The sequence below is a fragment of the Eutrigla gurnardus genome (assembly GCF_963514095.1).
Source record: "Eutrigla gurnardus genome assembly, chromosome: 6".
Classification (NCBI taxonomy): Eukaryota; Metazoa; Chordata; class Actinopteri; order Perciformes; family Triglidae; genus Eutrigla; species Eutrigla gurnardus.
The window spans coordinates 18,966,231-18,993,418 of NC_139920.1; the positions used below are offsets into that span (position 1 = coordinate 18,966,231).

General features: G+C 43.3%; 2 protein-coding genes across 3 annotated transcripts; both read left to right on the plus strand.

The window, feature by feature from the left end:
• The first annotated feature begins 688 nt into the window (after nucleotides 1-688).
• fam20b (FAM20B glycosaminoglycan xylosylkinase) lies at nucleotides 689-14,156 on the plus strand. The gene is made up of 9 exons (XM_084012540.1): nucleotides 689-877; nucleotides 1,993-2,286; nucleotides 3,062-3,309; nucleotides 3,395-3,481; nucleotides 3,763-3,872; nucleotides 5,708-5,879; nucleotides 7,565-7,756; nucleotides 13,027-13,086; nucleotides 13,166-14,156. Exons 2-9 carry the CDS (start codon nucleotides 2,158-2,160, stop codon nucleotides 13,395-13,397), a joined length of 1,230 nt encoding a protein of 409 aa, XP_083868666.1. The 5' UTR covers nucleotides 689-877; nucleotides 1,993-2,157; the 3' UTR covers nucleotides 13,398-14,156.
• Nucleotides 14,157-21,071: 6,915 nt separating this feature from the next.
• LOC311014392 (uncharacterized protein) lies at nucleotides 21,072-24,358 on the plus strand. Of its 2 annotated transcripts, none has more exons than XM_084010973.1 (3): nucleotides 21,072-21,369; nucleotides 22,558-22,624; nucleotides 22,724-24,358. In XM_084010973.1, exons 1-3 carry the CDS (start codon nucleotides 21,214-21,216, stop codon nucleotides 23,092-23,094), a joined length of 594 nt encoding a protein of 197 aa, XP_083867099.1. In that variant the 5' UTR covers nucleotides 21,072-21,213; the 3' UTR covers nucleotides 23,095-24,358. The 2 variants fall into 2 exon arrangements, with proteins under 2 accessions (XP_083867099.1, XP_083867100.1); XM_084010974.1 differs by lacking the exon at nucleotides 21,072-21,369 and adding an exon at nucleotides 22,316-22,384.
• Nucleotides 24,359-27,188: the final 2,830 nt, after the last annotated feature.

The window sequence follows — 27,188 nt, forward strand, 5'->3', positions numbered from 1 at the left end:
AAACACTTAAATATACAGTTCAGTAATGATCCAGGGTCACTTCTGCTTTTCTGGACTGGAAAGACAAATTCATAATCAAAGAGTATTCAGGGAGAAATGGTTAGAACTGGTTCTCCCATGTTTTTTTTTTAATCATTTATTAATTGTATTCAATGCAAAATGTATTGCAAATGGCAACACATTTGGTGTCTGAATGATATTCTGAATGATATTGTCTTTTTGTCGATATAAGGAAAGAAGAAAAACACAAATTCAGCTGATTCAGTGATCTCAAACAATTGAGTGGCAGTATATTATATCACATAATATTACTTATTTAAGTGTACTAAGGGGGGAAATGTGGAATGATTTAGGCAACAGGTTGATTTGGCAGTATTTACAGAGATAACATACTTGAATTCAATTTAATTTATATTGTCATTTTAATAAAATGTAATTTACTACCTAAGGACGTCATATCCACGTCAAATAAAATACAAATGTGTACTTTTCAGTAAATACTTTGACGGTACTTTCACTTCACCACTCGCAATTAAAAGAAACAATCGGGGAACCACATTGATAATTGTGCTGTAACTCTTCTTCTATCTATAATAATACGTTGTAATCCGGCTGCGTATGGACCTGCGCAGTGCGCCGCTGCCACCTGGCGGCCGCCCGGAGCTCCTACAGGAGGAGGAAGTGTTTCGGAAGTGAACGCGGCGGCGGAGAAGGAATCGAAGGAAAGGGCGGAGGAGAGGGAGGAATCGAGGAGAAAATATGATAAACCATCGTCGCTTTTAGCGGCGGGACAGTTGATAACATTTCCCTCAAATCTCGCAGGACTTCACAGAGACGCTGGTGGGAGCCGCTGTGTCCGACGTCGTATGGCCACAAGGTAAGCCGGAGACGACGTTTACCATAACGTTAGCTAGCCCGTCAAGCTTTAGCTAACCTTACAAGAGCGAAAGGTGTGCGACGGCTCGCTTAATACGCGACTGGCAGCGTCTCGGTAGATGTGGGTGTATCGTTGTTTGAGCCGATACGGATAATAACGCCGTAATATAACGTCGGAGGAAGCGTTCGTTAAGTTGAGTCGTCATCGAGAGGTTTTAGGGTATTTTTCTTTTAACGCAGCCGTTTTCCCTCACTGGCGGTTACCAACCATGAAAGACCGATTGTGTTGAAGAAGAGGTTGCCTGCGTGGCCAGACGTGTGTGTGTGTGTGTGTGTGTGTGTGTGTGTGTGTGTGTGTGTGTGTGTGTGCGCGCGCGCGCGCCCTCGCGTGTCCTCGCGTGTGTGTGTGTGTGTGTGGCAAACCGTCGTTTTTTGTAATAATTTTGTAGAGCCCGTTCACGGCTAGCTCTGTCGCTAGGTGACCGTTTTCGGGGGGGGGGGGGGGGTAACGTTACGTCGGCGCTAATTACAGACGTGCTTAAAAAGGTGACGTCTCACGCGTCACAGCTGAGGCCCGTGTTTCAAGCTTCGTTAAACTGGAGGAGGTTTTGTTGTTGTTGCAAGGTTAGACCATTAAAGCAGAGGTTCTGTGCTGGGTCCCCCCCTCCCCCTGCACCACAGCAAGACTACCTGTCCATCATCTGCCCACTGGAAACAGGCAGGGTCCATTCACCCAAACGGAGAGTGAGGGATGATGTGAGCTCCCTACAAAACGGGGGGAGGGGGGTTCAATCCTGGGTCTGTGGCACAAGCACCTCCAGTTCACAGCCAAAGTACACTTCTTTTTTTTTTGCGCACAGTACAAGTTTTGTGGTGTGTCATCCTGTGATGTAGTTGCACATCCTGGACAGACCTCGGCTGTGCTGCAGTACTGGGTCATCATCCGCCTCCCCGAGGGGTGGAAAACCAGCAAAGAGGGGAAGCAAATCAATCAGGTTTTTCTGGCCACATGTTATTGACGGCGCAGTTGCAATTTGTTCCCTTTTTCCTAGTTCCCGTCGGCTCCTCCTCCTCTTCCCTTGCTTGCCTCCTCTCATTCCTGTTTCATTCCTCCAGGTGTTTGCTGGGGTTGTAGCGCGAGGGAATAGCAGCAGCCGCCACCGCCGCCGTCCTTCAGAAGAGCTTGTCTTGACGGGTCGGAGACGGGGAGTTGCAGGGGGGCCATGCATCAGGGGTGAGGGGGACTCGCTGCGGGGGACACACACAGCGTCGGGTGAGGAGATGAAGCTCAAACAGCGCATGGTGGTGCTGTGTGCCGTGCTCCTCCTGCTGGGCCTGGCCAAGATCTTCCTGCTGGATGGAGGCGAAGGCTCCGCGGCCAGCCGACGGGATCTCCGAGCGTTTCGCAAGGTCACTCAACTGCTTTCATTGGCTTGATTAAATATATATCAGGGAGAGGAAAACAGTAGGAAGGCGCTTTTACACCACATCCAGTCACTTTTACCCGTTCACACACATTCATACACTGATGGCAGAGGAGCCGCCTGCACATCAGGATCTAACTCACTCACACACACTCACACACAGCATCGGGGGCAATTGGGGATTCAGTATCTTGCCCAAGGACACTTCGGCATGCAGACTGGAGGAGCCGGGGTTCAAACCGCCAATTTTCTGATTGAAGGAAGATTCGCTCTACCTCTGAGCCACAGCTGCCCCCGGATGATCAAGACTCTATTTGGCTATAGCAAGTGATGGATGTGGAAAGGGAAACCTTGTGATTTTCTGATCATCTCATTTAAGATTATTGATTGATTGTTTTTTTCACCCCCCAAAAAATATTTTTTTCTTAACAAAATGTAAAGGGAAGGGTTTGTTTAAGTGACATTTTAAGCATATATATTTTGTAATGATTATCAGGCTAATGTGATGAATTGCAATTATTTTTGCCAGGATAATCGTGGCTTAAATGACCATACCAGTGTTACTACATGTTATTGTCCATTGACAATATCTAGCCACCTAGCTTACATACCTTACCTGTTTACCAAAATTGTGTGATTTTTGAGATTTGTTTGTTTACGTTTTGTCCATATTCTGCTAATGGTGTAGTCCTTTTAAAATGGTCACACTCAAATGGCACCAGTAACATTTGGCTGACATTTGTTCCTATCACCCACCTCAGATGGAAGCTGGCCTTTCTCTGTCCCGGGGAGCTCGCCTTACGCACACCCTCCAGTCTCCGTGGGAGATAGCCAGCCAGTGGGTGGGCCCGAGGGAGGTGTACCCCGAGGAGACCCCAGAGCTGGCTGCCGTGCTCACCTCCCTCAGCACTGCCAGGATAGAACGGGCCGATGTGGGCTATAAGGGCACGCAGCTCAAAGCGCTGCTGGTGCTGGACGGGGGGCAGAAAGTGGTCTTCAAACCCAAGAGGTTCGATTTGTGAATCACGGGATTACACGTTTGTATTTTATGCTTAAATCATTCTTACGTGTGTCTTTTCCACCCTTTTCTGTAGATACAACAGAGACTACGTGGTGGAAGGCGAGCCGTACGCCGGCTACGACAGACACAACGCAGAGGTGGCTGCTTTTCACCTAGACAGGTGGGTAAACATCATTATCCTCCCGGATCTGTTTAATGGAGCATAATAATGATAATGATAATTACTGTTGACAAGGCACCTTTTATAAAAACAGGGTCTGCACAGTGTTTTGACAGACAAACAGCAGGGAACAAGGCAATTTAACAACAGAAAACGGATAAAACAGTGAAACATATCCATAAAAGAAATAGAAAACTATGACATCACATACAAGCATGTTTATAAAATGGACTTTAAGAAGTGATTTAGAAGAGATGACTGACAGTGTGATCTCTCTGCAGGATCCTGGGGTTCAGGAGAGCGCCTCTAGTGGTTGGGAGGTACGTCAACGTGCGGACGGAGATCAAACCCGTGGCCACAGACCAGCTGCTGAGCACCTTCCTCATGCAGGGTGAGTATCCGCATCCCGAGTAGCTTTCAAAGTTGTTGAGCAAAAGTGTGATGTCATTTCACCTACGATGCCCCTTTTTCTGTTGACTCATTTGTCCACTTTCTCATTCTGACCTCAGTTCTCCCTCGCCTCTCACACCTTTCATCTCTCTATTTTTTCTACGTCGGCGCGCTAAAACCAGGATGTACCCAACCTAATCCTGTTTGCTGAGGGTGTGACGGTTGATACAGTATAATCACCAACAAGTTTAGTAGAGTATTAAAACCTTAGAGGATCTTTTCAGGCCTGTGAAGACATTTTTAGAGTTTGTTTTCTTACACGAAGCAAAGCAATCGAAAGTAATGTCATTTCCGCTCAACTTTAAATGTCAACATGTGACCGCGTGGCATTGGGGGGTTCTCTTGTCTCTTTTGCGTACACATACACATATAATACCTTTTCTTTACAGTTCCCATATACACTGGTCATTTAATAAACAGGAATAAAACATGGTTTTTAACCTCAATTGTTTAAAAATGAACTTAAAATGCTCTTCTTTGTTGATATTCTAAGCAGTGTTAAATGTTATTATTATTTCTGACTCCTCGCTGCTTCGGTTTGTGGCTGCCTGCCGCTGAGACGCTGCGGGGAGGGGAGGAGGCACCTGTCCCCGTACAGGTTGCGTTTCTGATGCTTTTTTTAACGACGATGCTCTGGCAGTAAAAGCAGCGTTCCCAGCCAGGCTGTGGTCCTCTTTAAAATAAATGCATGATGTCAGCCCGCCCACGGCGAACCGGAGACCTAATTTCTCAAACGGTTATAGTTCTTAAAACTACAACCGACGGGACCGCCCGGTTCGGGACAACAGCTCACAGTCGGGTGAGACCCGACCGGCATCTTATGGTGCGAGGGGAGACAGGTTGTGAGGCGGTTAACTCCACTGATGATGTCGTGTCTGTGCTGGGACAGGTGGTGTTTTGGGCCCAGCAACTTTGTTTACAAAACATATACATGTCTCTTGCATAGCCTATGCATAGCCTTCTCCTCAGATTAGGGGAGAAGGCTAGGCATAAATGCAATGATAGAAAAAAAAAAAGAACGAACAAACAAACACAAACGCTTGTTTAAAGGTCCGGCCCGACCCAGCCCATGGGTCGGACCGGGTTCGGGTCAGGCTCGGGCAGAAAAGATAAACTCTAATGAGTTTGGTGACGTCGTCTGAGCCTTACGTCATAATTTTTAATTAGTCACGGTAATCCCGTATACCGGGGTAAAATAGAGAGGAGGTTTGACGGGAACAAAATTTGGATACCGCCCAACTCTACAGACCAGCTAGCTGTTAGGTGCACCGCTGCGACCAAGGAAAATAAAAGTTGCACTGATTTTTAGTCACATGTGCACCCAAAATGTTCGCACTCTGGAGCCCTGCAATGTTTTCCCCATGGGACAAAGTCAACGTAAAGACGCCTATCAGCGTTGAGATTCTCCTCCTGTCGTCACTTAATTGGAAACAGAAGAAAGAGGTCCACGCTAGAAGCTCACATTAGTACGGAGACCGTGTGTGTAGAAACCAGAGACGGTCTGTGGTACAAACAACAAGGTTGCTGCCGTATTTATGTCAATGGTGTTATTGTAAGTGTCGATGGACCTCGCCCAGATCGATCGCACAACAGAGCCAATTACACAAATAAACACGAATGATCCTGCTGTTAAAATCGCGCGAGTAACGCAAGGCAAAAGAATTTGCGTGCCTGAACGCTGCCTCACAGTTTCCCATCTCTTTCATATGTGACAACGTCATGATCAAGTGGATTCACTTTCATTAAATCTCTCTGTGTCTCTCTCTCTCTCTCCAGGTAATAATACATGTTTCTATGGAAAGTGTTATTACTGTCGGGAGAGCGAGCCGGCCTGTGCAGAGGGAGAGATCATGGAGGGCTCGTTAACCCTTTGGCTGCCGGACGTCTGGCCGCTGCAGAAGCACAGACATCCCTGGGGACGCACGTACAGAGAGGGCAAACTGGCCAGGTGAGTCTCGGCCAGGGGAACCCCCGTGACTAAGTTGTTATTTGTCAGAGGTTAAAGGAAATGTTGGCTGACCTGTACTTTCCGAATCTTAAAGAGATACTCCTCCTCCTCCTCCCTCATTCAGAGCAAAGCTGCCTGGGGTGGGAGGTCTGTAAGGGTGTGATCGGTTATCTTATCAGCTGACGAGTAGCCGCAGTGATACTCACGCTGTTGTCAGTGTTTCCCCTAGAATTTTTTTCAGGCCCGGTGGTACCCACCGAAAAAACCCTAAACAGACGGGACGCGTGGGATGGTGTATTGGTGCAGTTGGATTAAGTCAGGTGGCACAGCCAGCAGTCTGCAATTCTGCAATTATTATATTTGCATTCAACATTTTTGTTCAACCAGAGTGTATTCAAGGTTTTCAAGGATTCAAGGAGAGAGTGACTTATTAAGGTGCCGGTTGATGGAAATGATCCAAAATTAGGGTCCGGAAAAATATGTCTGGAAAATGATGAGCATCACATTAATAGCTACAGATACTGTAAAACACTACAACGACATATGAGTGCATATATTGTCTTATTTTATCAAGTAAAATATAAGTTATAGGTTTACTCAACAGCCTGATAGTTCATTGAAATTCAGGTAGAAATAGGTTAACTCAGAGTTCCACAGCTTATCAAAAACAATCCTTATTTTATTAACATAGGCTGCCTAAGTAGCGCGATCAGTAGCGTGCCTCGGCACGATTGCCCCAGGGGGGTCCCACTGCTTTGCATTCACACTGCTCCAGCCCAAACGGGCTTTGGCCCGTCAGCCGGTTGTACATACGTCATGACGTCCTAATACTACACACACATGGCTTGATGTTGTTTTGAAGGAGCGCCGTCTCTGCATTTATTTATATTAAACACTCGACCTGCATCAGCGAATGTGCGCACGAGCGGAGGCGCTCCTAATGTAAATGATTATTGATTTATGAATGAATTGATAGGTGGCTTATTTTTGGCGTATTGATTTTTTTTTGGCCTGGCGGCAGGTCTCCTTGGCCTGTACAATGGTAGGGGAAACACTGGCTGCTCACGTTGCTGCTCATGCTTGTTGTACTATTCAAAAAAAGCTGACCGGGATCTCACTTGAGATCTAGTTCAGCTTCTCGTCACTGAGGAAGGCGAGTGCACCTGCTGGGAGGAATCTGACCACATGAGCAGACCAGCAGGTGTAACCGGAAAATCTTGCAGAGCTCAGCAGTATCGAAAGATCCTTGACGTCGTCAGATTTTTGCCGTTGCACCAGTTCGACTGCCTTTAAAAGTGCAGAAACGGGAGATTATCTAAGATCTAGGGTTGTCACGATACTAGGATTTCAAAGTCGATACCCAGGAAAATACTTATACTCGATATCATGGGGAGAATATGACAAGAACTTAAGAGGCAGAATTTTATCAACAAAGATTAGAACAATAGAAACAACATCAATAACAACTCTTTTAAAAAGTTGTCTGACGTAGTGAAAAACTACAACATATTTAAGCAGGTTCGCTGTGCCAAATGAATCTGTAATGACATTTAAATTCTTCATGATCTAATCTTGTCTCTTGGATGTTGTTGTGGTGACGATAACAGTGAGGCCACAGAAGTTTTCCTGTATTTCATCAGCATCAAAGAATTTGGGCTTCACTTCTACCCGTGTTGATCGTCCAGGTGGGAGTACGACGAGAGTTACTGCGAGGCGGTGAAGAAAATGCCTCCATATGATGCGGGACCGAGGCTGCTGGACGTCATCGACACGGCCATATTTGATTATCTCATCGGGAACGCCGATCGGCATCACTACGAGAGTTTCCAGGACGACGGCGGCGCCAGCATGCTCATCCTGCTGGACAACGCAAAGAGGCGAGTGCTAATGTGAAGGGTTTTCACCATCAAAGAATCTTTTGTTCTGTTTCTTTTTTTTCTTTTTTTTAAGTGTTTAAGATGACAGAGCATCATTTATTCACCCCTTTTAAATCCTTCACACCAGACAGATTTCACTGACACTCACAATAACGGATAATCCCAAAAGAATCTATAAATAAACACAAATAAAATGAATTTATAATTTGAAACCATTTTCCAACACACCTTCCGAGGTTTTTTTCCATGAAATATGAGATCTGGCATTGTTACAACATCTTTCACATTAAGTTCATTAAAGTGGCACCTTTGCTCCCCCTAGCGCTTAATTGGTATTATTGTTGGGACCTATAACTCCCAACAGCACGGTTAGCAATCAGGTTCAGAATCACCAAACGAGAACGCAACATCTGTTTTAACTAATGACAAGCGTTTTCCCTCGGCTCATCTCACTTTAGCATTTTATCTGCAGCCAAACAAGGTTAGTCAAGTAGACATTAAAATGTCCTTAAAATGTGTCGTAAGAGTTGAATCATTTTCCCCGCTGACTTTACCCATGAACACACCAGTGGGGCAAATTTCCGAGAAAGCCAAGTGAGACACAACCTCTAAGCTGTGTATGTTTTACGGCGTGGGAGCAGAAAAACGGATGTTGCAGTTTATATGTTGCTATTTCCCGTGGTCGGATGAACTATTAGAGCGCCCGGCATCATTTTACCAGGACTTACACACGCTGAGCACCGACTCTCTCTCTCTCTCTCTTATTATATGATTATTCAGGGAGCAGGAATCCTTGTCAAAAAGGAGACAGGGCCAGCAGAATAGCTGCTGTAGCTTGGCGCTACCAGCTAGCCACTCAGTGCGGACGTGATTCTCCTCATTAAAGGTCCGAAAACCTTTCCTCGTCTCCGTACGGAGCTCTAGTTTTGGTGTTGGCCGGCCGTCAGATTTAATCTGGAGTTGCTGTTGTAGAGGCAGTTTAGTAAAATTATTTTTTACTAAATACTCCAAATCTCCACCCTCCATAATCGCGCTTAAAAAATTAGCTAGCTTATCAAGAGATGAACACACAGCAACGAGCTTCCGTTATTTCATTCATTGTTGTTGACGTCGATAACATACTGTGATTTGATTGGCCTGATGCCAACGAGTTCGCGGCTTCCCTTTACACTGTCCTGACCAATCACAGGGGAGCAGTGTCGTGACAATAGCCTCTCCTGATTGGTCAATCATTCTTTCTTTTTTTTCACCAAGGGAGGCCAGCGCAGCTTGGCAACAGAGACAACAGAGTGCACTAACATGTTTTCAACGCTCATTCACCCCGTAACATTTAGAGGGGCGCTGTTTTACACATCATGACTAGCATGCATCTACATAGCATGACCCACTAACACCCCCCCCCCCCCCACCCCCGTTACTCAGATGAGGATCTAACACTTGTTCTATTTTTAGCTCTTACTTTATCGGCAATGATACTTTGTGGTTTCTTTGTTTCCTTCTGTTGACAAATGCACTTATTGTAAGTCGCTTTGGACAAAATCGTCTGCTAAATGACGTAAATGTAAATGTCATGAAACGCTCAATAAAGAGAAACGAGGAGGAGACGACAGACACATCACAGAGGGATTACGGAAACTGTTAAAAAAGTGATTTTATGAAATGATGGTTATATTCTGAAAAAACTGAGGAAGCCTGGCTTCCCTTGGCCTCTGCAAGAAAACGCCACTGGAACACACAGGGAAAAAGCACCAGCGCCATCTAGTCTACAGCAAAACCTTTTCCCGGAAAAAAATGTGGTTTCTGGTCTAGCGCTTTTATTGTGAAATGTAGGGAGTTTAGCTGTAATATGCTACACAAACCTCCATTTTCACGGGACATGAATGCAACACTCACAGGGAAACAATCCAAATGCAGATGGTGTCACGGTGCAATCAATATTTACATCATAATGATAACTTGGAGCAAAAACAATTGTCTATTGCCACTTTAAGCCACTAGTCTTTCAAAAACAGTTTGCATGGCACAGAGATTTGACAGCAGCATTAACCTGAACAGAACTTGACTAACGGGAAATCCTGCACTTCGTTCCAACAACATGTTTTGGGACATTGTCAAAGCGACAGCACAACAACAAAACTTCACTTTCTCATCTCTGCATTTGAAGTCTCATGTTTTTATTTTCATTTTCATTTATTTGACATTTTCCCGCATGCCGATCTCCTCAGTAATTCACTTATTGCCACTGAAACTACTTTAAAGCTGAGTCATGGAAAACAGACACTTCCATGAAGCGCGGATGCCGAGCCCTCGATCCCTCTTTGAAGTCATTTTGGTTTTGATGATCACAACTGATGGTGGAAAATGTTTCTGTTTCACACGTCAACATTTTAGAGAAATTGAAAGGGTTGGCAGGGATGGGATTACGTTTTGGAAATTGAAGAACCTTTTGTTTTTTCAGGGTATAACGGCTGTTTTTTTTACTGTTGTTACTGATGATATTATATTCATACATTGAATTTAGTGTTTAGTGGCTTTATGTCATTTGTTTGATGTGAGAATGGACATTAAAACGTAATAAAAACGGTAAAAGTACGACTTATGAACAGTACAACAGGCAGATGAAATAGCTTTAAAAGTATCTTTCAAATTAACTGGAAAGCTGCAGTAAACAATGTTTTAAGTTCAGCCCGTAGGGTTGGGTGGATTTCCGGATTCACCGGTTCGGTTTGGAGTACGGACTAAACCGGTTGAACCGGCATTCGTCCTTATGACACGTTCTGGAAATTTAAAAACAGCAGCGACCTGTGCCGACGCCGTGACGGCACTAAATCCAACATGTCTTTCATTAATTATAAGCAGCAATAATGACAGGTGATTAAAATAACATTGTGTTTATTTATAAAGGAATTGGCGAGTGTCCGAGTCCGCCGGTGCGCAAAATGCGGTCGCCCCGCTGCCGAGGTCGGCATGACAGAGATCATATTTCAGTGGAGGTGGGAGGGGGAGATGCGCGCACAGTACCTTGTGTTTGTTTACATCGACGTTTTGGAGACGCGTTACTAGGCGACGTACACCGGAGGGTTTAACGAGCTGAGAACGTCGATCCGAAGAAGATAAAAAGCCGGTAGTTGCTCGAACGAGGCCGCCATTGTACGCAGCAACATGTTTATGATGCACAGCAACTTCGGTTGCGGCTGAAGAGTCGTGTAAATATGCAAGACGAGCAAAAGTTCAATTTTAACAGTTGTTTTGAAGCCATAAGCTAATCAGAATTCCGATGCTTATTGAATACGTCACACGGCCTTAGACACCGTATCCGTCTCTGGTTCCGCAAAGTTATTTAAAACGGTACGATCGCGGCCTATTTTTGACTCTCCTTTCTGCTATCTTCTGTGTAAAAAAATACAATACAAAACTGTAAGGTCGGTATAACCGGATCTTTGGCTTAGCATCCGACAGATTTGAAAATACTAACCAGCAGCAGATTCTTACTCACTGCTTCCGAGATTAGTCATTTCCCGACCATCCTGCAGCTGTCCCATCGCCGTCAGCGACATACGGGCAGAACAATAAACCAAACACTGACCACAACCAACGGCAATCTCCACTTTCACATCCACTTAATCTTAATCAAGTCTTTGTTTTCGGGAATGAATTTCTTCAGACTGTTGTGGTCGCTTTAACGCTGGGGTAAGCAGCTTTTTGACATATTGCGGTCTTAGAGAAAAGTAAACTTCCTCGACTTGGCTCTGTTAACCTGAAAATGTAGCAGTGATGGCCAAACACAGGTCCTTTCAGAGAGAGGGGCATTCCTGTTGGGTGTTGTTGGAATGTGTGAACTTCCCTTTGAGACGGTGAAAGACAAGTTCAACGGCAGACAATCCTGCACTAAAAGTTGCTTGTCCAGAATGGGCAACCTGCATACGTTGCAAAGCAACCCCAACAAAACCTTAAGACCCGCCTATCAAAAAGTGAGTCGGCGTATAAACACAATAAAACGTGAGTCAACATCGAAGAGACGTTCCAGAGGTTGAGAGAAAATGTTGCTAACGGTTGGAGAAAAAAAATCAAATAACAGAAGTTATTAAATAATCAAGCACTGGCAATCGAAAAAGGAAGGCACAAAAAAATCAACCAGACCAAAAGAAAAAAGAACATGTGGTCACTGTTCGACAGGTGAGGTTGAGACAGAGATGCACTTTCTCCTAAAACGTCAAAGAAATTCAAAGAAACCAGGAACATTTATTTAAAAGTTCAACTCTGAAATCTCAGAATTCAAGGAGTTGAATGACATCTCAAAATTAACAAAAAGATCAAATGTATGTGTGTGTACACATATATGTATGTATATATTCTGATTATTCGGACTGACTGTATGCATGTATGTATATATATGAGGTATATTACATAACATTTATTTACCGTTTATATAATGAATATAAATCGATGTTAATATGTATTACTGTTTATTGTGTACTGTCCTAATATTTAGACAAATTATATGTATTTTGATGCTTTGGCAACATTGTTACCTAAATGTTTAATCCAGGTTACTGTATGTAGGATGATGTTTGAATTGAATGATTAGCACTCGTACAGGGAGGGGAGACCTGCAGGAGCACGATTGCATTTTCAAATTCTGGTGATATTTTTTGCCTTCTCCATCTTTAATTCAGCTAAAAGTAAATCAAAGAATCCCATCCGACCACAGGAATAGTTTGTTTAGTCTCAACGGAAGAAGTCAGGAAGCCTGGCAGTTAACGCCATCCGATCCAGAGGAAGTTCTGTAGTAAATCACCAGCGCAGTTGACAGGATGAATTGCCGTGAGTGCAGATGAGGAACAACCGGTACAGAAATGTCTCGAAGTCATTAAACACAAACTCGATTAAGCTGAATGTCAATAATGTTGGGAGGATTTTTGTGTTTGACATGATCTCCCACTACGACGTTTTCATTTGAAAGCCGCTGCCGAGCTTTTAGCAGATGTTTGTCACGTTAAAATAACAGCTGCTGGTGTTCGCTGTGAGCAACAGAGAGACGAGCTCTCTCCTCGACCCTGCTCGGCTGAGTCGCAGTGTGTCATAGCATTTGAAATGGTGTTTTTTTCTTCTTCTCCCGTGTCCTCCACAGAGCCGCGGCCAGTAGAGTGTGGCAAATGCATTTGGATGTCTTCTCCTTACCGCAGTGGAAACAGGCCTTCGGCTGCAGTTGGCTTACTTTGGGTTTTATTTGTAATTTTCTCTGATGTTGTTTTTTTTTCTCTCTGCAGTTTTGGGAATGCAGCTCTGGATGAGCGAAGCATCCTCGCACCTCTCTATCAGTGCTGCATGTGAGTAGAAATTCCCTCTTGATGTTCTCGTATTTTTAAAATGAGTTTTACCACCATCTCTTTTGTTTTTCTCCGTCAGGATCCGAGTGTCGACCTGGAACAGGTTGAACCTGCTGAGAGGCGGAGCTCTGAGTTCGGCCGTGCGCCAGGCCCTGGCATTCGACCCCATCCAGCCCGTCCTGGCCGAGCCGCACCTCGCCGCCCTCGACAGGCGTCTGTCTGGAATCATAGCGACCGTCAAGCAGTGCATGGAGACCCAGGGCCCCGACAACACCCTCATAGAGGACCGCATGAACCTGCCGCACCCCTAGAAGACGAGGGACGGGAGAAAACCAGCGGAGCAGCAGCAGCAGCCGGGACTTTTATCACTTCCTCACTCTCACAGCGCTCCTTTGGTCCGGGCTCGTGAGGTGAAGACATGCAGAGGGAGCAAATGGATCGACAGGGTGAAACAAAAAAACTGCAACTTTCTCCCGTTTCCTTATTTGTCACCCTGATCGGACTGGAGTCGTTCTCTAAAAGGGATTTCAAAGTGGCGTCACCTTTGACCATGTGAACCTTTTCTCAGGACTGTTGTACACTATAGGACGGTATCTGCTGTAAGGAATCCCCCCCCCTCCTCCCTTTTTACTCCTCCTGACGTTCCTGCCTCGTGCCAAATTCTCCCTCCCAGTCCGCCTTCTCCTCAGGAGACCAGTAAGGAGGAAGGGAGGTGTAGACACTTAACAGGAGCAGGACGGCGAAGGTGAAATTGAGCCGATTACCTCAGTTTGGCCTGAAAAACTGAAAAGTACGATTTCTGTTGAGTTACCAGGAAATGGAGGAAAAGGATTTTTTTTCCCACAAATTGAAATTGAACTTCGATTGTAAGGAATTGAACGCGACTCTTCTCCACATCATTGTGTACATATTCAACTAAGTAGTAATGACATAAAATTATAAAATTAATATTAAATCAACTTAAGGGTGCGTGCGTGGGTGCGTGCGTGTGTGAGGGTGGGTGAGTGTGTGGAAGAGCGCCATCTTGTGCCGTAAAATAAGAAAAGCTACTGACATGACAGACTTGAAATGGGGGGGGGGGGGGGGGGCTGGTGTGTGGGTTCATCTTCAGCATTAAACTATGATCTATTTAATTTGTTCTGTCTGGTTCGGTCATCTCTTTTTTCCATGCATTCACTACTGAAAAGCACAAAGTGTTTTAAATAAGCGTTGGTGCTCTTAACGCTATAAATAAAGCATTAGCTTTGATGCGGTGCAGCGATGGAAGGGACTTTCACTTTGGTCTCTTTTAGTCATTCTGAGATGTTACAGCTCATATCTGGAGCACGCTGCTCATAGCTGACATTTCATTTATAATAACTAGGTTTAGCTTTCATTGTCTTTTTTTTTTTTGTAACAGTTTGTTTAGATTATTTCCCCCAAAACTTTAATCGCCTCTTGTGCCCCAAATATGCTTCAAATGTCATTTATTTGTTTCCAATCACTTTATTAGTCAGAGATGCGATTACAAGCGGTCGTGTCTGTAGGACGTTCTGATCGTAATCAGGGGATGTTTGTTTGAAACGCTTTCATCGGTGGGCTCCCAAACGGCAGAGCAGAAAAGATCAGATGACGCAACGTGGGATCAGATTTCCCAAAAAAGTCAAAAGTGAAGCCAAACCTGAAACGCCTTGAACTTGCATTCTCTCTATCGGGGCAAAAGAAGTCTGATTGTAAAGTCAATGGAAAAAATGACCCTAATTCTCATTTGATTTATTTAATATTAGTCTTCTTCAACCCAGCATGATGTTCATTTAGTAGATTGTGGTCCATTTGGAGTCAAACAGACCAAAAAACAGCAGATGTTTGAAGGCGTGTCTACATTGTGATTGTTTTTAGTTCACATCTGATTGCAACAACCAGGATGGCGTAATCCAAAAAGCGGAATTCGAGGCTTCAAAACAGCAATCTGGAAAAGTACAGAGTGACGTCTCTGAGAACAATGCTGCACAACAAACCCATCCATCCATCCATTGTCTACCGCTTATCCTGTATTCAGGGTCGCGGGGGGGGGGGGAGCCGATCCCAGCTGTCAATGGGCGAGGGCAGGTACAAACGAAAGGCTTCAAATCGAAGCCAATCAGTCGATAAGGCTTCTGGCGATCGGCCCCAATCATCCCGATCTGAGCGCTGCTAGTCGTCTTACTACTTGCCATTATCATTTCCATCGCTCATTTATGTTAGAAGCTGGTTTCATTTATGCCACCTGGAGCCGGTGCTGTAGCAGTTTGAACATCACGACAGAATCAAATCGATGTTTTTTTTTAAGCTGTGGTTTGCACACCTGCGAGTTCGTGGGCAACATCCAGCCGTCTGAGGGTCTGATCCACCGAAGCTCTGCAGCTGACTGTTGGTGAACTGAACTGACACACGTCTGAATTGCATCCTGATTTTCACCTTTTAACCTCAGTTAAATCGTTCCACTATTTTTTTTATTTTTTTTTATTTTATTTTTAGAAAACGTTCTTTCCTGTCATGTTTTATGGTTTGTAAGAAGGATGTGCGTGGGCTGCTGACGCTCTTCTTCCTCAAACTCAGTCTTTCCTTCTTCTTTTAGACCCAGGATGTACAGAAACAACTAAACAAACCATCTGATAACTCGTTATTGTGGTGGAAATCGGTTTATGATCACCTGATGAGAAATAAAAATACAACTCCTAACGGAGCTTTTAGTCATTTATTCCAAAAACAGGCTAGCAGTCGCTACAGACAGACTTATTAGACTTTGTCTGTTTACAGTCTAAGCCCTCGCAAACAGGGTGTCCAAGCGGACGGCATCGAAGACATACAGCTTCAGAGCAAACTATCTGGCCACACTTTAAGAGTCTGCCCATTCTTCTTGAGAGGGGCTTTTTATACAGATGTTTGACGTGTCATCAGAGAAGCATTGTTCTGTTGTCTGTGTAGACGGTGAACTTTGTCCAGAATGTGGTGTTTGAACCACTCATCAGTGTCCATGGCATATGTCAGGGAGATGGCACCGACCTTCTGTATGAGGACGAAGAGGTGGTTGAGCTGATCGAAGCTGAACTTCGAGCAGCGATGATTGTGTGAATGTTTTCTATCACAGTTGATGACTGGCCCGCCTGAAACGTCCCCACAAGAATCAACGGATCCATCAAAAAATGTATTTAAAAAAAAATAAATAAATAAGAACAGTGAGCGTGTCTCGTCTTTCTGGTGATTCCTGGAGGCCTATTTTTTAATCTGACTCTATTTTTCACTTCTCTACCATGATAGTGAACTAATCTTTTTCACTTCAAGTCAATATTCACGATTATCCCGATAATGGAAAATTATTAAACTAATTGTGTGTGTTTTTTTTAAATGATCGTGACCTGCGATACAACCCTGTATCGTCCCATCACTCATACGGTATCGGCGATGCTTTTATGTACATAAAACACACTTGAATAGTTAAAAGTTTAAAAATTACAAAACAGAAACTTCAACATGCTTAATTAAAAAGTAATAAATAACAGAGATGCAACATTACGGTTGTGATGTGTGCACCGGAGCTGACCTGTATTTTCCAGATCTTGGAGAGTTCGTCCAGTGACAGTTTACTCCCCAGGGATTTGACAACCGCTGTGAAAACCGTCAACCACAGCCTGAAAACCTCATCATTTTTGATGATTTCTGTCTTGTTGTGGTAACCAAGGGCAAACATTCCTTTATGCTGGAAAAACCAAAGTTCTAGTCATAGTTGCACAGCACTGACAAATGTAATTTTGTCCAATTTATGGCAGGATGTGATGAGTTTTCTTACCCTCCAGTGCTATTGATAGGACGGAGTTCTCTACCAGCCAGTCCAAAAGTTTATCTGTGTCAATGGCATTTTTCACCGTCTTAGACGCCGTACTCTCCTCTATCAACTTTGTTACCTGAGAGAAAACATAAAAACGGATTAAAAACACCCAGAAAAAAGAAGGAAGAATTTAGACGTGAGCGTTCAGATCCTGTAAGAGCCGACCAAGTGCAGAATACAGGTAACCTCATGACACATGGAATAGTATGAGTTAAAACTACTAATTATACTATAATGAACTACTAAATGAAAAATTCCCATCACAGTTATTCCTTGAATTCATATTTGTGGCCCCAGTGAACAGGTCTGAACATCGCTCCTTTGGCGATGGACTTCCCCCATGTCGAATTGTGCTTCTGTTACAAATCATCTTGTTATCCTCGTCGCTTGACATTTCACAGTGATGGTGACAGTGACAGTGAAACTCCGACGCTTGGTGCTGTTATCACGGCTACGACACATTTTCTGATGTGAGTGAGCTTTGTTGTTTTGTTTTTTTGCTTCACCCGCAGAAGGGAAACTTAATTTTGAAACCATCTGGCAGGTCCCCCCCCTCCCCCCCCCCCCCCACATGCAGATGTTCTCTCACAGCTGCGTGCCTGTCTTGCACATCCAGCATCTCTTCGTTTATGTGTGCCAACAAGCCAGATGAAGGACACCTGTTTCCTTTGGACTGAGCAGGTGTTTCACTTGAGACCGCAGTTTTCATCTTGTCGGGGAAAAGACCGAATGTGCTCCACGTGCTTTTGCTCCCTCGTGTCTTTATATTGTATTGACACTAACAGCTAACATCATGCCCTACAACATTCAGCGTTTATCATATCTAAATAGTATTTTTTCTTTCTTTCTTTTTGCTACTTGCGTTTAATGTGTGTCGAGGAAGCAGCGAACGACGTGGGCTAAAAATACGGCCAGAGTACGAGGAACCGCAGACACTTGTATACACTTGTACCGACATGTCCCTCCAGGATCATTTTTTTAAGTAATTTTTTTTGCCTTTTTTTTATTGAGAGAGCGAGGGAGAGTGAAAGGGGGAGAGAGAGAGAGGCGTGGCCGCTGCGGTGAGGACTTGGCCTCGGCACATGGGGCGCCAACTCTACACAGGATATGCATATGAAAAATATAAAATAATAAAATAAAAAGGCACTGAGGGATCTCAGTCCTTCTGGAATTCTAACCAGGTTCTTCCTCAGATTGTGTGCAGTCCCAGGAGTTGGTCCCATCCTCCAGTTTAGCTTTTAATCCGTTGAGCAACACACAGTCTCGTCTGGTGGTCGACCGATATGGGTTTTTCAATGGCCGATGCCAATAACCTTTGACCATAACAACAAATGAGACACACAATTGCTATAGGGGTCGGACCCACTGACACTACAGACCTATTACAGATTAGTGGTGGGACCTCACTTCAGACTCGGGTGTGAGCGGAACCGGACCGATCTTTTTATAAAAAAAAAAAAAATGGTGTCCACTCCGCTCGCTGCACCGCCGGCCGAGTGTAGCGTAATAACCACCACTGTACCAAAATAATACTGTAGCGAGGTAAAGTACCTACACTACGTATGTATGTAAGGAAATTATGGACGATATAAAAACATGTATATTAATGTGTATTAATATACAATTTTAATACCTGCTCTCGTAAAAGGGGCACCATCTGTTGGTCGGACAGAACTTTATAGAGTTCACTTTAATGACTCTAATGATCACTTATTAATTAATTAACAATTAATCAATATCATTTAATAAATCAGTCTTATTTCCTTAGATTATAAGCTCTTGAAATAGGGATCTTTGTATTCTGCTCAGAAGAAATATCAACAGACAACGACTTTATGCTTTAGGGGAATTTATTAATTTTTTATTTATTTATTTATTTATTAACTAAGGATTAAACAAAGGGTAGTCTGCGTTCCCCTGACCTTTGGAGATGCATGGAATTGTTGTTTTTAAGGCCATAAAGAGGCCTCACATTCCATCCTAGGTCAGTCAAGTGATCTGGATCTGGAGTGTTTTCTCATCTGGAGGGAATAGCTCATCTTTTGTTCATCAATTGAATTAAATCCGAGAAACGTGGAGCTGTTGCTCCTACAAGAGCCAGGGCCGGCGTCCATTAAAAAATTCAAGCTGACCACAATAACTGAAAAGGTACATTTTGAAATGTCAGGTATTTGGGAGTTGTCCCCTGAAAGTAGACAGATGATATGTTCATTGTTAACTCACCACTGAGTGTGACACCATGACACCACAGAAGTCCCAACGCCGCTTACAGGAATGTTAAAACGTGCGAGTATGAGATGAAGTCGATGCGACTATTGACTCACGAGTATCATGAATGTATTTTAATGTACCCGAATAAGAACGCTGTTAATAGATGTCCCCATGGAAAACACCAGATCAGAGTCAGATTGTCTCGGTGAGTGTGTTGCAGCAGTGTTTTAAAGGGGAAAGACACATGGCTGTAACGCTGTGACCGATCCTTCATTGTCTGATCACTTCTGTGTTTTCTTTAATATTTCTTTCATTCCTGACACACAAACAGAATCAAATAAGGTCAAAAAGCGGTACATCAATGAACGTGCCAATGTACTCTTTAAAAACGCCATCTCCTCGTTACCACCTCTAAACCCATGTCATGCTGATGATCTTGTAAAATCTTTAATTCCAAAATTCTGAATGTCACAGATGTCATTGCACCTGCTGCGGTTAAAACGATTTCTGGTAAGCAAAAGGCACCCTGGAGAAAAGCTGCTGTTGTGAGAGCCCAGAGAAGAGTGTGCAGGAAGGCTGAACGAATCTGGCGGAGTACTAAACTTCATATTCACCATGACATCTATAAAGAGAGCCTCCGGGCCTACAATTTAGTCTTAAAAAGTGCGAGAGAAACCTTTTTCAAACCTTTGAAATCGTAGACTAGAGCTTTAATAAATACATTTCCCCATAATAGCATCAAAACTTACTTCACTTTGTTTAGTCCAGAAGCTCAAATGTGTGCCTTCAATGACCTTTGTGCTTCAGGCTTAAAAGTGTGGTCCAGTCTTCTAGTGATCTTCTGTACATGCACAGTGCCAGTAGGGGATGTGGTCTCAATAGCCACGCACTAAGCAGTGTGCTCTGTGCATGTGGTTAAGGAATAGCATGGATATTCAAGTGTATTTGAATGGAATCTGTTTGTTTTAGTCAAGATTATGTTACAAAATAACTTTCCTCAGCTATATTTAAGTCCCCTTTGAAGAGCCAACTATCAATTTTAAAAATCCCCAGTTTATTCCCATAAATTCCCATGGAAAGTTTGAAAATTCCTGGAATTTTGCAACCTATGCTCCATAAGCCTTCTAGACCACTAAGATCTTCTGAGACCAATCTGTTAGTGATTCCCAGAGTTAATAACAATCACGGCAGAGCATTATTTAGTCACTATGCAACAGATAGCTGGAATAAACTTCCTGAATGTAAGACTTGCCCCAACTCCAACCACTTTTAAATCTAGACTGAAAACGTTTATGTTCACCGTAGCTTTCTGCTAAATCTTTTAATGTCTGCACTGTTTTTTTTATTATTGCAAATATGTTTTTATTGTCCTTGTCTTTCTGTAATGCATTTTAATTTTGCCTTTATTTTCTTTTAATTCTTCTATTTTTTTTGCACTTTGAGTCTGCCTTGTGTATGAAATGTGCTATACAAATAAAGTTGCCTTGCCTTAATGGTCACGGCCCAGCTCAAAAGCTGACACAAAAAAAAAAGTAATAAATAAGCTCATTCACAGAAGTAGAGTCGGGACAACAGCATGATTAAGATCAATGGGGATGGAGATATTGCACTTTAAGTATATTATATTGCACATAAATAGATTCCACAATAAGCAACATTACAATTAATCGATCCCCTCAGACTGATCTACTACTGGAATGTAATCACCACTATAAAGTAAAATGTCTTCCTCGAAGCAAGTTGCCCCCCCCCGCCCGCCCCCCCTGAATGTTATGGGAACAGGACCGTGATTGAAGCGGATCGTGTGGGAGGTTTCACTCTACTCGGGTTTGCGCTCCTGCAGCATCAAGCAGTCAGCTCCCGGTGCGCTGGTTTCACTCCTGCTTCTCTGTCACGCGGGCGTATGCAGCCGCTGTGTGTGTGTGTATATATACGTGTGTGTGTGTGTGTGTGCGTTGCAGACACACACACACACACATACACACAGACAACGTAAACTCCCCTCCTTTCCTCGTGCCCACTCGCGTTTAAAAAGCACCGCTGCGCTCTGCGCCGGACTCTCAGCTCTCATGGACCCGAGGAGGAGGACGGACGCTGCCAACGACGGAGGCCGCGTGCTCCACCGGCAGAGGCGCACGAGGAAGCTCGCGGTGGTCGTCGCCGTGCAGAACGTGCTGGTGACCACGTGTCTGGTGGTCACGCTCTACGTCTGCTGGGACGCCCAGGTGAGTGAGCTGTCGAGGGAGCTGATTGGCTGTTGGATGTCGGAAGTTTCCTCCGGTCTGGAAGACCGCGGTTAGATCCCTGGTCCCCTCCAGTCCGCATTGTCCTCGGACCAAGATGCTGGACCCCAGATTGTACTGTAGATGTGTTAGTTTAGAGCCTGACGTCTGGCATACACAGTGTGAATGTGCTTTATGCACGCAGGTCCGTTCATCGTTTTACCCTTCTTCCTCACATCACTCCACTGCAACATGCTACAGATGTCTACACACATACAACGAGTTTACCTTTAAAATGCATCCTGACCCACTCCGCCTGCTGGTGCACAAAGTCATCCCAACAGAAGCTACTGAAGACGAACTTATTGAGTGTCCTTAAACCAGCACGTCCTTGTTTGTAGTTGATGTCAGACGCAATCGCTTTAATTAACATCATATGGCCCTTTTTTTCTTTTCTTCTTTTTTTTGCACATAGGGAAACTCCCCCTTGTTTCATTCATACCGTGTGTGCGTGAGGAAACGTCTCACTGGAGGCTCATAAACAGACAAATGTCACTTTAAACGGCGAAAACAAAGAGCGTCCTCTTGTACATGTGCTTTATTGGGACAATCTCCACTGATGGCAGATGTTTGAGTTGGCTAAATGTGGAGTTACAAAGCTGAGGGAGCAACATTCGGTTGGTAGATTTGACATTATATAATCCCCCCCTACAGTGAGAGGGCTTTGTCAAACAGAAAATGTGGTCGTTTCTCTCGGGAGCGTTGCCATATTGAAGACGGACTGGTTTGATGCAGTACAGCTTATATTCAGAACAGGATGTCACATTGGACGTTTCGCTATGATGATGTGGAACAAAGAAAGCCGCCCACAAGAGAAATACTTTTACTGGTGGTTTTTTAGTCTTCATCTTGAGTCCGGAGTCGTGTTAAAATCCTGGCGGAGGTGTTTCCGAGATTCTCCGGCTATCCCGTGACCCGGATGACTAATAATCTGCTCGGACGTACCAGCGCGGTGACTGTACGAGGATCTCTTTCATGACTAGCGCTTGCTCTACATCTACCGCCGTATGTTTATCGCCAGTAATAATCGTCCCCCCTGTGAAACTTTCCCTAGTTTCTGCCCGCTTTCACATTTTTCACACCACTTAACCGACCAAACAACCAACCAAACAAACGCTTTGTGCTCCCCAGAGTCGAACACCAGCAGCAGAGCAGACTTCCAAAGACGACGTACACATCCAGTTTAACCCCATTGCAGGTGAGAAAAACACCTTTTTGTATTTTCTCATTTGCTTGTATTGGGGATCGCTTGTATTGTTTTGACCTTTTTCCTTTTTCTCTTCCTTCCAACCTTCAGACATCACAGGAAACAAGACGGTGCTGTTCAGCACAGTCTACAGCAGCAACATGATGAGTCTTGAGGGGGGAGATAAGATCCGCGTCAACTGCACTGGACCTTACGTGCTGTACATGTACCTGTGTTACAAGCACGTGGCCGGACAGGAAGCCACGGGGACCCTGCAGCTGCGGGCTGTGGACAGGGAGAGGGAGGTCCTCGTCAGCTTCAACCTGAGCGCCTCACATGAGGAGTGCAGGGGGCTCCACAGCGTCGCCTACCTCCGGGATAAGGATAAGGTGGGCCTGTACTTGAGCTCCACGGAGGGCTTCAAGATCAAGACCGCGACTGTGGGCCTCAGCTATATGCTGGGGAGGTGCGAATTCTTATGAGGTCCAGACGGAGAATAAGAGACGGGGGGGAAGATTGGAGCTGGATGGAACTGGATGATTAACCTTTCCTCCATGTTTGGTTTACAACGACTTTTTACGTGTGCTTTCCCCGGTCGTACCAAAACCGCAATGTTATTGGCCAGCGTCAGAGTAGTTTATTTGCATATATTTGCATATATTTGCATATATTTGCATGACGCAATCTGATTGGCCGACGGACCTGACAAGTTGAACTTTTCTGAACTTTTTTTAATTTTTCACGCAAGCGATGCAGCGGAGCTGACCCACAATTCATTTGCCTGTAATGTGACACAAGCCGATGCAAAGTCAATGAGGTCAGTCAACGGTAAACGCGAAAAGTTGAGAAAAATTCAACTTTTTGGGCGCCGACGGATCCGTCAGCCAATCAGATCGAGATCAGAGTTGGCTGCGTCCGCAAATGCATCTCCCCCATACGCCAGACACACCTTCCCTCGTCCAGCACTGGTCCGTCAACGTACGTGTGTAGTGTGAACGCGGCGGCGTGACTCACGTTGTGTTGATCTTGACTTGAGCAGCGAGACATCTGATCAACTCGTACTTCATGCTGTGTGAGAGGAACAAACAAAACTACCCTCTATCCTCAGATAATGGCGGGGGGAGGGGGGGGGGATGTTATTTTATGTTGGAACGAAACCCAAAGACTAGAATGTAAAATGTAGAAAATGTTTGACAAATTATTTAAATGCTCATTCAATCAATTATCAAAATATAATATAATATTGTAATATATCTGATTACAGTCATTTACAGTCACCTTTAAAAAAAATGCACCATCCTGTTTTGTTAACACTTGAATGTTAAATGTTGGACCTTAAAGTTGCTTTTAAGGTGTTAGAAGTGGTTTTGCACTCCTCAGGTGCCTTTTTCAGTTTGAATGTGTATAAATATAGCTAACATACCATCATGTCACCTTGACTTGTGTGGTACCTAATGAATGTATATGCTACTGGTGCATTTTACGAATCTCACAATCTGAGGTGACGCACGGACTACTCAGGCTAAAGGAAGTGAATTGCATCGCTGATGTTTGCATGTGTTTCTAATTATGCTTCTAGTTGTAAAGCAACAACCAAGTGCAGAGCGTTCCTCAAGTATATAGCATATTAGCGAAGCTATGGTATATATAAATATATATATATTTTCAACAATGCCTTGTTATAATGATGATCCTTTATATGGTGCCATGTTCAGTGTCATATTTGTTCCAACTGGTGAGTTTTGATCTCCACTATGTAATAAATAAAAAATATTTTTTCGTGTCTTTTAAAAAAGAAGGAACCTTTTTGATTTCTCAAAAACCCAACGAAAAATAAATATGAGTGATGGCTTAACTACTGCAGGATTCATGTGATGCAAAAATGATGATGTGGAGCCGCCGTATGACATAATCGAGTGAGTTACCTCATTTGGCAATCAGCCACTGTCAATCAAACCTTCATCAGGAGCCCATACAGACAATACCAAAGATCCAAATCAGCGGCTAGGCTTTGTGTCGACTTGTTAGTTCTAATAGCAGCAACAGTAATATTTCCAAAGAAAATGTATTTTAGGCACAAGCAGTCATTTCAAATCATTCTTGCAATCGTTGGAAAGTTTCACAAGAACAGGGATTGGTTCGCTGTTGGCAAAAGAGCTTAAACCGCGTGTACAGCTGTCTTTAAACACCCACGGGTGCATACTTGTGAACGGATGTCTTCGGAGTCACGCACAAAGACACGTTACAGTAACAGATTTGGGTCTTGGGCCACATCTCAGTCTTCATGCCATGTCACTAAACATGGAAGGGAATCACACAATATATAAACACAATATACTTTGATATTTTATACAACAGACTATGGGTCATTCCGTGTCATTTTATCAAATGCCTCCCACCTGACCATCTCAGAATGTCCTGAAAAAATTAAAGTACAAAGACACACTTGTTAATAGGACAAATCCAAAATATTAGGTCTCTACTGTCAATAGTTTTCTCATGAAACATCATTGAATGAAGGGTAGTTTAGACAGTTGACCCCCACCAATATCAGGATTTTAAAAAGTCACTGCGACAAAATGAGGCAAAACACCCTCCCAATTATTTAATATGATTTTAACAAGAATATGATCTTTCAAAATAAGTAAGTTTGGACCTGATACGTGTTGTCAGTTTTTTGGAATATGACTCTGAAGTTGGGCAAAGATGTGTTTACTTCCATATTTGAGCCTTAATATCTGTGAAACTAATAATCTAAGAGAAACCATATTTTGTAGAATGTTTAAGCTAACCCCAGAGATAGAGGCAGAAGTGATAGAAGTCTTTTATCTGCAAAAATGGGAGCTCAGCCACTCTTCAAATGTACTACTTTATTTCAACAAGCCACATTTTAAGTACCTAGGTTATCATTGAGCTACACCCCTGATATTTAATGTCTGGAGGCTATTAGTAACAGATATACTCTGTAAAAATTTTGAAGGCCACAGGTGAGATAGTTTTCCAGATATTGCTGTTTAAAAATGGCTTTTCAGAGCATGATGCCAAAAACTGTCTAAACTACCCTTCATTCAATGATGTTTCATGAGAAAACTATTGACAGTAGAGATCTAATATTTTGGATTTGTCCTATTAACAAGTGTGTCTTTGTACTTGAATTTTTTCAGGACATTCTGAGATGGTCAGGTGGGAAGATTTTCAGAAATTTGATGAAATGACACGGAATGACCCCTATACTATAGTACTACCCGACATTCAATACTTTTTTCGACATGCTATACTAAACTTTTTTTGAAAGGCTATACCATGACTTTTTTCATGATTTTTTTTACATTATATGACTTTTTGCGACGTAAACTACATACTAATAATTTTTATTAAATTGTTAATAAGATGTTAATTAAGACTGAAGGTTTTGAGTTCCGTCCTACTGTCAACTTTATGACTTTTTATTTTACTTCTTTGAACATACTATACTATAACTTTGTAAATTACTTTTTTCAACATGCTACACTATTACTTTGTTGTTGTTTTTTTTACTTTTTTTGACATGCTATGCTATAACTTTTTTTTAAATGCTATACGATGACTTCTCTAACATGCTATGACTTTTTTAAATTTTTATCGACCTGGTATATCACAACTTTTTTAATGACGTTTTTTTAATGACAAACTAAATATATAATATTACATGTCAGGGTTAGCGTTTTATCCTTTTCTCACATACAGTTACTATGGTATATTTTTGTTTTATGTCATAGTGTTTATTGGGTGAACCCCTCTCTGCTCATGTGGTCTATGGTATCATCTGAAAGAACAACAGAGGCCACTTTAATGCGGCTTGAATAAAAGACTCTTAGCAGGTACTGAACTCTGCCTTTATGGTTATATTACTGCTCTTGTAACCTACTTCTCTGACAGCATGTTTTCAATACTGTACCTCAGGAAGTGCAAAGGGCAGCTTGTAAAAGCTAAAACATGCTCAAGACAGACAGTTGGTTGCGGTTTTGTCTTGGCAAGCAGTATTGCATTTTCAAGTGCTGGGGGGGAGGGGGGGCTTCACTAATTTGATATTTGCTGCAGGTCTTTAGCAGTAAATAGTAAAATCGCAGCATTAAACTTTGGTTCTGCGTTAAATGTCTTGACATCTATTGGATGAATACCTGTGAAATTTGGTACAGACATTCATGATTTCAACACTTCATCTATCGCCAAATGTCACACAAACAAATGACGTTCCAGCCTCAACTGTTCAGCAAACAAATGCTAGCATGCTATCACAATAAGTCATTGTTAACATGCTGACACTAGCATTTAGTTCAAAGCACTGTAATTACAGACATAAGTGTCATTCAAATCTCATTAAAAACACGCAGGTATGTGTCCTGTGGTCGGAGTAGGATTTTCAGTGGGTAACTCCCCGTGGGTTTCAGTAATAACTGTACTATGGTTTCGGGTTAACAGCAGTTTTGGCCATAATGGCCTTATATTTTGTAGTTCCACGTAGAAGCTGAAAGTGCACACTGACCATCGGTGGTTGCTTCCAAACAATTGTCTGTGCGTGGGTCAGATAACATTA

Excerpts from the sequence above, each read along its gene's own strand:
- LOC311014392 (XM_084010973.1), top strand. The coding sequence starts at position 21,214 with ATGGACCCGAGGAGGAGGACGGACGCTGCCAACGACGGAGGCCGCGTG. Across the intron at positions 21,370-22,557 it reads ACGTCTGCTGGGACGCCCAG|AGTCGAACACCAGCAGCAGA; the intron begins GTGAGTGAGCTG and ends TGTGCTCCCCAG. Across the intron at positions 22,625-22,723 it reads CCAGTTTAACCCCATTGCAG|ACATCACAGGAAACAAGACG; the intron begins GTGAGAAAAACA and ends TCCAACCTTCAG.
- fam20b (XM_084012540.1), top strand. The coding sequence starts at position 2,158 with ATGAAGCTCAAACAGCGCATGGTGGTGCTGTGTGCCGTGCTCCTCCTG. Across the intron at positions 2,287-3,061 it reads ATCTCCGAGCGTTTCGCAAG|ATGGAAGCTGGCCTTTCTCT; the intron begins GTCACTCAACTG and ends CACCCACCTCAG. Across the intron at positions 5,880-7,564 it reads AGAGAGGGCAAACTGGCCAG|GTGGGAGTACGACGAGAGTT; the intron begins GTGAGTCTCGGC and ends TTGATCGTCCAG.